The 10,369-nt window shown below is 23.9% G+C and overlaps 1 protein-coding gene across 1 annotated transcript; it reads left to right on the forward strand.

The window, feature by feature from the left end:
- The first annotated feature begins 5,353 nt into the window (after window positions 1-5,353).
- On the forward strand, window positions 5,354-9,971 carry LOC112741453 (peroxidase A2). The gene is made up of 4 exons (XM_025790452.2): window positions 5,354-5,611; window positions 7,068-7,259; window positions 8,423-8,591; window positions 9,380-9,971. Exons 1-4 carry the CDS (start codon window positions 5,396-5,398, stop codon window positions 9,796-9,798), a joined length of 996 nt encoding a protein of 331 aa, XP_025646237.1. The 5' UTR covers window positions 5,354-5,395; the 3' UTR covers window positions 9,799-9,971.
- The last annotated feature ends 398 nt before the right edge of the window (window positions 9,972-10,369 follow it).

Raw genomic sequence — 10,369 nt, forward strand, 5'->3', positions numbered from 1 at the left:
TTTATATAATCATTTAATTAAATTTTATGCGTTTAAATAATTTATTAAGTAATGAGTTTAAAATTTAATTATTTTTTATATAATAACATCCAATTAGATAACTATGTAAATTTTTTTATATTATTAATGCATAAAAATTAAATTCTTAAATTATAACAATTTTTTTATGTTTAGGGTCCGTTTGAAAAGTTTTAAAAATTATTTTTTTGAGGTTTTGAGTTATGAAAAGTAATAGTAGTATTAATATTTAGTGCAATTTTTAAAATCAAATTGTAGTTTTTTAAAAAACTGTTTAAGTGCTTATGAAAAAGTAAAAAAAAAAAGACTTCTTTTATAATAAATTTTTTTATTGTATTTCTTTTAAAATAAATACTTTTAAAACTAAAAAATCAAATACAAAATAACTTATTTATAAATTATTTTTAATATAAGTATTTATTATTTAAATTATTTTTTTAAAATAACTTAATTAAGTTGTTTACCAAAAGTATAACTATGATAACATGTAAACAATTATTGTACTTTTTATGCATTTAAAGTTAATCTACAAATAAAACAAAATACAGTAAAATTTAAGTTGATCATTTATCCAAGTCAACTCAACGAAAGCATGCTGATTCATAATTATTTTTAGACAAACTTATTCCACATAATAATTGTAAATTCCCTTATTACAAGATGCTGCATAGAATGAGTCATCATAGGTGGCTAGTCCTTTTGTGATTATTAGGAGCTTCCTATGGTTATTTAGATATATAGATGCATATCAATCGTTATATACTTAATTAATAATACACTTCTTTATATATGAGACGTGATGAATAATATTATCCACATGTCTATTTTTTTTATTTGTGCTAAAATGTTATTTCTTTTATTTAGAATAAAAAGATAACAAAAATTAAATTTTAGAATTTTTAATCTTAAAAAATTTGATATTATATGAATTATTTCTCGTAAGGTATATATCTAACAAGAGTTGAGACATTTTCGAAACAATTGAAGGAGGTACTAAGTATAGTAAGAACTAAGAAGCAAAGAATGATGACACGGGGTACAAAAATTTTCAACCAACGATGGAGGGTGGATTAGATTTTCAACCATATATTACGAAAATGAATGTGTTTGTATTAATTAATTAATTAACTAAAAGATATCTTTCTCGTAATTAATTTTGTTGAATCATGAATGTGCTTCAGCCACACGGCACAAGCCAAGTTGATATTAAATGAACTCTTACGTTGGCAATCACGTTAGAAAACTTTAGTATAAAAGTGCTTAGTTACTTACATCGTTGCTTTTTGTTTTGCATGAAAATCCACGCCTTAACTCAATCTAAAAAATTAGAGTAATTCAAAACAACAATAAAAAAGGCTGTTTTTTTTATTGTGAGAACTTTATTATTAGAGTCACTCAAATAAATACGTTTAAAATATTTTTTTAAATATATTTATTAATAATTAAAATTCAATATATATAATTAATTAAATCGTGTTATTTTTATTAAAATTAGATTAGATAAATTAATTTGGCTAAAAAATTGATGAAATAAATCTTGAACTGATCTAAATTAATATTTTTTATAAAAAATGACTATAATACTTTTATTATAAAAAATGACAAAATACTCTTATTATATATATATATCACTACAAGAGACACGCCAAATAGCGGCGGTTTATTTAGGAATTTGCGGCGGTTTTTAACCGTCGTAAAACGAAATTCCAGCGATTCTACAAGCGTTGCCTATTAGGGGGTGGAGATTTGATTTTGCGGCAATTTTGGAAAACCGCTGGCACAACCGCTGCAAATCAGTTAATTGATTTTGCGGCGGTTGTAGAACCACCGCTATTTTGGTCAGTGGTTTTTAAATAGCAAATAAACGAAAACAGCATTTATTTTGCGGCGGTTCTAAACCGCCGCCAAATTTTAGTATTTCCGTTCATAGTTATTTAACAATGTCATGTTACTACCAAGCCAAATGTCTCTTCGATATATATAGTGCTAATAATTATATATATCATATGAACACATTTGATTGCCACACAAATTTTTGTTGTATACTTTATATATCTGATCATAGTTATTATAGGCACCTTATATATTGGGTAAAATGCACAATTAAATCAAATGGGTCTGCTCCGAATTAATTTTGGACCATAGTAGATCGAATTAATTTACATCTATTTATATATAATCCAAGCGTATATAAAGAGTACAATAAAGAGTACATTTAATAATATCCATAATGAATTCAATAAAAAGTATATTCAATCTTAAATAAAAAAATAATAATTATAAATATTTTTTATAAATTATTAAAAATCAAATATTTTCTAAAAATATTTATTAAGATTTAGAATTTAGTCTTTAATATTTAAAATTAATAAAATATTTGTCAAAAACATTATATTTTGTTAGTAAGTTAGCATTATTGAATCTATTAACCACGATAATATGCAGATAATTGATTGATTTTCATATAAAAATATTTTTATTCTATTTGTATTTAATTTTGATAAAATATTAATTAATTTTGAATTTAGTTATTATGAATTCTTATATCTAAGAATATAAGTTAAGATTGTTTTTAAAAAAAATTTAAATTTTTTATTTTAATAAATGCTCAACAAATCATTGAAATAAAAAAATTATAATTTAAAATTATAATTTTGGTAAAATTATAACGTTTTGAATTTTTAATGACTTGTAGAAAATATTTTTAATAATTATTTTTAATATTTTATAGAAAATATTTATAATTATTATTTTTAGAAAATGTTTGATTTTTAATTAGTCTAGAGTATGATTTTATTTTCTTCTTTTACATCCATGTTTGAATGCAAATTTAAATGCCAATAAAGTAAACAAGAAAATCTTATTGATAAATTTGTTCACATGAGTTAACATATATAGCTTATTTAACTTGTGAATTTTTTTTACGTAAAACGAATGTAGAAAAAGTGTTACGAGTTTAAGTAACATATATTTAAACATATGTATCTTAAGATAGTAGTGTTTACTTAACTAGATTATACCCAGATGGTTATTACTAAAGAAAACATTGCGATATGTGGTAATACGCATTTTGCGGCGGTTTAAACAAAACCGCCACAAAATATAAAACAATAACTCACCTTACAGTATATATAGCGGCGGTTTTCGAAAAGACGCCGCTAAATGCAAGCCTGATTGAAATATAGCAGCGGTTTGTGAAAAATCGCCGCTAAATGTGGTTCTGATTGCAGCCCCAACCAATAACCGCCGCTATATGTGCCGCAGGTTGCCGTTTTGCGGTGGTTTTATAAAACCGCAGCAAAATTTCCGCCGCTATCTGCCGAAATTGTTGTAGTCATTTTTTATATAATATAAATATTCTAGTCATTTTTTATAATAAGATATTGTTATCATTTTTTATAAAAAAATATTAATTTAGATCAATTTAAAATTTGGTTCATCAATTTTTTAGTCAAATCAATTTGTCCGATCTAATTATATGATAGAAATAATACAGTTTAACCGATTACATATATAAAATTTTAATTATTAAAAAATATCTTTAAAAAAATATTTTAAACATTTTATCTTAGTAGTTCCCTATTACTTTTAGATGATATAAGGACTAATAACCCACTCTTTTCGCACATAAAACTTTTTATCTAAACAATAATATTAAGTTGACAAAAAAATAATCAAAATTTATTTTATTTAATATTTATATAATAATTAATAAATATTAAATAAAATAATTTTTTTGTTACCAAACATTCTCTCTCTGTATCTAAAATGTAAAGCTTATAGTAATTCACATTTACAAGTGGATGGTCCACTACGAATCTGAGCAATCGTTTCTAATTTTGTTCCGAATTCCAACATATATCATTTATTCAAAATTTAGACGTAATAATGTTGCCAAATGCCAACCCTACTAGCTAGCACAATATAATATGTACCCGGATATAAATATGTACACGATGAGATAAATTATAGCATAATAGTGTTTCACTGTTTTACAATGTGTATTCTAAAATAATAAAAATATTTAAAAGATAATTAAAAATTAATTTAAAGTAGCTTAAAATTATTTTATATTTAATTATAATTTATTTTATTTTATATTTTTCAATTATGATTAGAATAATTGAATAATGTTAATATCATTTTAAAATTCTTTTTTATCCTGTCATTTTTTCATCTCCTTTCCAAATTGCAACTCATTCACCACCACGTATGGCGACCATCACTTCCTTTGCTACCGTTGACCATTCTAAATCATAAATTTTAAATTTTAGTCTTAAATATTAAATATTAAATTTTAAATTTTAAATTTTAAAATAATTTTATTTATTTTTTATTTTTTAATTTAATTTTAAATATTTTTATTCTTTTAGTTTTATATTTTTTATGTTAATTTCGTTTTAATTATTGACTAATTTTAAATTAATTGGCTGAATGTTGCCTCTCTACTCTCTAGACATTTTCAAATAAAAAATACACGGACTAACACAAAAAGAAAAAGTGAAGAAATTATATACATAGATAGAATTATAGAGAAAAACAAATTTTAATCAATGCAATTAATATTATACTCGTGAAAGAAGCTGTAAGCCTGTAACAATAATAATAATATAATCCAAGATATTTTTTAATAAAAAAAATTAAGTTAAACACCTAGTTTAAAAGAAAGAAAGTTGTAATTCCCCATGCATGACTATTACAATGTATGTCTTTTCTTTTTCTTTTCTTTTCTATTAGTACTTTTAAGATTAATTGTGATACTAGTTATCTTAGTTCTAGTGATAGTATTAATTTTACTTACGTTATTAGAAATTGTAATGAAAGTTGACAAAGAGGGTATTTAAAAATAATTGAGAGTAATAGTATTTTTTAAGGGGAATTATTGTTTGCTATTTAGAGAAGATATCTCTTAGTCTAGGATGTGAGTCAACGAGATGTTATTTGTGAGACGGATTGTGTGAAAACGTTTAATCTTGTTATTCACCAAGATGGTTTTGAGTTTATTGATCCGTTGGTACTAAAAATTAGGAATATCATGTATTTGAATTGACGTGTTGACTTTCATTTGATTATAAAATGCAAACACGGTAGCAGATATCATGACAAAAATGACGATGATGTTACAATTTCATCGAATAGAGCTTCTTTCTCTTTAGAAGAAGTTTAAAAGTAATTTTAGTCCTTTCATTTAAGCAGATCTTTTACTTTTCTTGTTTTTTTTGTTTAACTTATTTAAATCACGAAAAAAAAAAGTATGACCATTTGATCTTAGATTACATCAAACGAAAGCAAAGCGTCCCTGTCTATAAATAGCAATATTTGATTTGAGAGAAGAGAACATAACTTGGTAGCTTACATTTGAGAGAAAGCCAAAAAGATGTGTTGCAATTATTCCATGAGTGTTAGAGTGTTGGTGGCATTGTTGTTGTGTGCATCACTCTCCATCAACGCTCAGCTCAGTACCACGTTCTACTTCCGAACATGTCCCAATTTGCAACATATTGTCTTTGATGTCGTGGCTAAGGCTTCCTTTTCTGATCCACGAATTGGTGCCAGCCTCATCAGGCTTCACTTCCATGACTGCTTTGTTCAAGTATTTATATTCTTTACAACTCCACTTTAAATTTAACTAGCTACATTATTTTAAGAGATTCTGTGTGACACTAACGGATTTTTTTCATTTAAAATATAATATTTACTGAAATGTGTAAATAGAATTATATATATGTTATTATGTTTAATTTGTGTATGAATTATGTTTAATTTGATATATTGATATACGTAATATGTCACAGCTAAATTAAGGCATTGATTAACATATTTAAGGTTATTTTGATTCAAAATAATAAATAATTTAATTTTCTCTTTTCTCTCGTTCATATTTTGATTCAATGTTTCTTATATATTTTACCGCATAATTATCCAATAACCACTTCATCTCCAATCAAATTAAATTGAAAACTCAATTCCTTATAATATATATTATTCATAAACAGTTCTTTTAATTGACTTAATTTTTTTGTTAGGGGTACAATTATTTTTGTACGTTTTTTACTAGGTACATTTTTAAAATAAATAATATCATAATATGATATCAAAATTTTAATAACTAAAATATTTAGAATTTAAAAAAAAATTAACAGATAAAAAAAAGTCAAAGATCTTAGTCAAACAATAAAATTGAGTACTTAAGCAAATCAACGACTTCTAATCAAAGTAAATAAGTCCCTCGAATTTAATTAATCTTTACAAAGTATTGATTCAATGATTTTCTCTTGTCTTTAATTTTAAACTATTCAATTATGTTATTTTAGTTGTGAATCATTTAATTTAAAGGAAGTTGGACTCAGATTTGAGTAAGAGACTACGTGGGTAGTATTACAAGTTTCATTCTACTATTTGTCTCTATTTCTTATTATTTTCTTTTATTCTAGTTTTAGATCAAAATTAATATGATTATTCATCTCTATCATTATGCATGTGAGAATAAACTTAAATAAAATATTTTTTTAACATAAAATTTAATCAAGTATTTTTATTTTAGTACGAGGACGACAAACAAAACACTATAGTAAAAAAAAAAATTAATATATATAGAATTAATTCTAACAAAACACTATAGTGATTATAATATTTTAAAAAGTATTATTAAAATTAAAGTAATATTTTTTTATTATTTAACAATACTTTTAAAAAAATATTACTAAAAAATGTTATAAAAAAATGAAAATATATTATTTTAATTTTAATAACATTTGTATAATCACTGTAACCACCATAAATATAGACATACTAAAATGTTATATATATATTCTTTCTTTTGAGAAATCTAAAATAATTAAATAACAATTTAGGAACACTATTTTAAAAAAAAAAAATTGAAATCCTAATCATTTGACAGTTGATAAGACTTTTGATCTCAAAAATTAAAATTATATGATAAAATATTACTATAGGATGGATATAGGTGATGATGAGAATACAAAGAAATTAATGATGTCCCAAATTAAAGTTAATTATTTCATGTATTATATACATGTTTTTGACAGGGTTGTGATGCATCAATTTTGCTGAACAAGACAGCAACAATAGATAGCGAACAAGATGCATTTGCAAATACCAATTCAATAAGGGGTTTGGATGTGATCAACAACGTCAAGAAATCTGTTGAAAATTTTTGTCCCGGAACAGTTTCTTGTGCGGATATTCTTGCTATGGCAGCTGAAGTGTCTTCTGATATTGTAAGAATATAATGTCCCAACATTAGTAGTATTAGTTTATTGTTGTAACTAGAGAAGCTCATAATTAAAAAAAAAAAAAAACTAAATAAACCACATACTTATAGTTTTTATTTAATACGAATTAACATCACACCAAAAGAATTATATTAAAATTTAGAAATTAATTAAGTCTTGATGACTTTTTAATTTGAAGACACATAGGTCTTTAACTAGTTAAAAATACAAAAATATCTATGATCTTTTAAAATACGAGATATTTAAATCCCCCGTTCAAAATATATAAGGACAAATTGGTTCTCTCAAGGAACTTAGATGTCTCACGTTTTAGAAAGTGATAGATATTTTTGTATTTTTAATTAGTTGACGACTTATTTGTCTTTGAGATAAAAAATTAGGACTTATTTGTCGTTTCCTCTAAAATTTATATATTTAGTAATAAATAATAATATCTTCCATTCCAAATAAATATCTAATTATATTTAATTATTTACTTGTATAAATTAAGAAAGAAATTATTTTATTTTAGATAAATGAATCTGATTATAGAATTTATATTAACTCATTTTTAAAAATATTTTTTCTGTTTTTCAGTTAGTATAGTTAATCAATAGAAAAATTAATTAATGTTTTCTAAAGTGTTAAATAAGTAAACCATTATTTAATTTAAAACAAAATAAGTTTTAAAAATCAACACTGCATGTTTGAAACAAAGAAGTAATAATAAACAAATTTTTGTATAAAAAACAAATAAGTGTTATTAGTTTTTATCATATTTACACGTATGATGACCTATCACTACAAGAAAAACAAACGTTTTTTACGGTTATTAGTTCTAATAAAATAAATTATTATTTTTAGTAAAGTATTCTCAACAAGAGATCATTAAATTGTCCAAAAGAAAAGGTAGCTATAATTATGAAAACAAAAAGTTTCGGAAAACAAATTTTTTAACAAAAAATTATTAAAATTTATTATTTTTATCTTTATTTAATACACTTTGTAATAAATAAATACTAAATAAAACAAGTTTAGATTTTAGATGGTTTGAACTTTTTTTTTCCCTAACATTTATCTTTGTGAAAACAAACTTTCTCTTAAAAATATATTTTTATTGATATTTAGTAATTATTTGGACAAAAATAAATTGAAGTAATATTATTTAGGGAGGTGGTCCCCAATGGAAAGTTCTATTGGGAAGAAGAGACAGCTTAACAGCGAACCGAAGCCTTGCTAATCAAAACATTCCCGCACCATTCTTCACACTCGATCAACTTAAAGCTAGCTTTCAAAAACAAGGTCTCGACCCTACTACTGATTTAGTTGCACTCTCAGGTATTATTCATCAATATATATATATAAATGAATTTAATTTTGATAAATATTTATTAGTATAAATTAATTTTATATATACATTCAATTGCATAACGAAAATAATAACCTAAATATCTAAAAAATTGAATATTATTAAACAATTATATAAAATATTTTACTCTCTTCTCTTCCTCTCCTTTCTCCCTCTCTTTATATATATATGGTGATGGTGATTGGTGAATTCTAATATTAATTTTTTTGATATTCTGGTCATATTTTTTTAGTAACACCTTTTAAAAAATATTGTTAAAAAATAAAAAAACATTATTTTAATTTTGTCAATATTTTTTGAAACATCATAATTATATATATATATATATATATATATATATATATAGATAATTTTTTATATAGTTGTTATTCGTTGTTACATCAAACACTATTATAAATAAATATGACACTTCTTATCTCACTTGAAAAGAAAAGTTAGATACTAATTATAGCAAATTAAGGGACATTATATATGTATTTATATTAGGGTTTTATTAACAAATGCCCTTAATTCTGTTAAGACACTTGTTAAAAACTTAAAAGTACTTAGAATGTAAATTTAAAAATACTAATATATATTCAATAAATACATTATAGAAATATTAAAAATTTTATATTCTTATTTTTATAAAAGTTTTTACATTACTTAAGCACATTAACCAATATTAATTTTTAGGAGAAGTGATGTATTTGATGAGATCTTGAGATTCATTAATTAGTACAAGTATTATAATAAGTAAATATTATTATACTTACAGGTGCTCATACAATTGGAAGAGCTCACTGCAGAGTATTTGTTAATCGATTATACAATTTCAACAACACAGGCAATCCTGATCCAACATTGGACCCAGATTATTTACAAACATTGCAAGAAATATGTCCCCAAAATGGAAGTGGTGATAGCCTAACCAATTTGGATGTTTCAACTCCAAATACATTGGACAACAGATATTACTCCAATCTTAGGTCTGAAAGAGGATTGCTTCAGAGTGATCAAGAGCTTTATTCAACTCCTGGGGCAGATACCATTTCCCTTGTTGATACCTATAGCAATAACAAAATTGCATTCCATCAACAATTCGCACAGTCAATGATCAAAATGGGTAATATTGGAGTGCTAACGGGAAATCAAGGAGAGATTCGATCGCACTGTAACTTTGTTAATGGGTCATAATAAGGTGGTGATGCATGAACAATCGATAAGTTCAAAATAATAATAAGATCTATGTAGCTCAATTTAAATGACTCAAGTATTATTATGTATGTGGTGTGTACTAGTATTATGCTGTATGCTTTATTATTGAAATAAATTGAAGTAGGGTGGAACAACCATGCCATGCATGTTAATACCCTTTTGTTCTGATTATATTTAATTACTTTGCATAAAGGAAGATGCTCCCGTAAAGACGCGTAAAAAGTCTTTTTGTAAAGACACTTATGTGTTGCATTATTATTGGACGTATTAATGAATTGGTTATTTTTGAATTTCTTAATAAATTAGAATAAAATCGATTTTTTTATAACAATAACAATAAACTCAATTATTATCAGATCCGGTTGAATCGACTAACATAATCCACTGGATCATAGTTTTTTTTTTTTTTTTTTTAAAATAAAAATCAGAGATATATTTATCTTTTTATCAAAAATTTAAATATAATTCGATTTAAATTATGTAAATTGGTCGGATCAAATCGAGTCTAATAATTATAGTGTGAATAATTGGGTTTATTATGTTGCTATAA

The sequence above is a fragment of the Arachis hypogaea genome, chromosome 14, assembly GCF_003086295.3.
Source record: "Arachis hypogaea cultivar Tifrunner chromosome 14, arahy.Tifrunner.gnm2.J5K5, whole genome shotgun sequence".
NCBI classification, from domain to species: Eukaryota; Viridiplantae; Streptophyta; class Magnoliopsida; order Fabales; family Fabaceae; genus Arachis; species Arachis hypogaea.

Excerpts from the sequence above, each read along its gene's own strand:
- LOC112741453 (XM_025790452.2), top strand. The coding sequence starts at position 5,396 with ATGTGTTGCAATTATTCCATGAGTGTTAGAGTGTTGGTGGCATTGTTG. Across the intron at positions 7,260-8,422 it reads CTGAAGTGTCTTCTGATATT|GGAGGTGGTCCCCAATGGAA; the intron begins GTAAGAATATAA and ends AATATTATTTAG. Across the intron at positions 8,592-9,379 it reads TGATTTAGTTGCACTCTCAG|GTGCTCATACAATTGGAAGA; the intron begins GTATTATTCATC and ends TTATACTTACAG.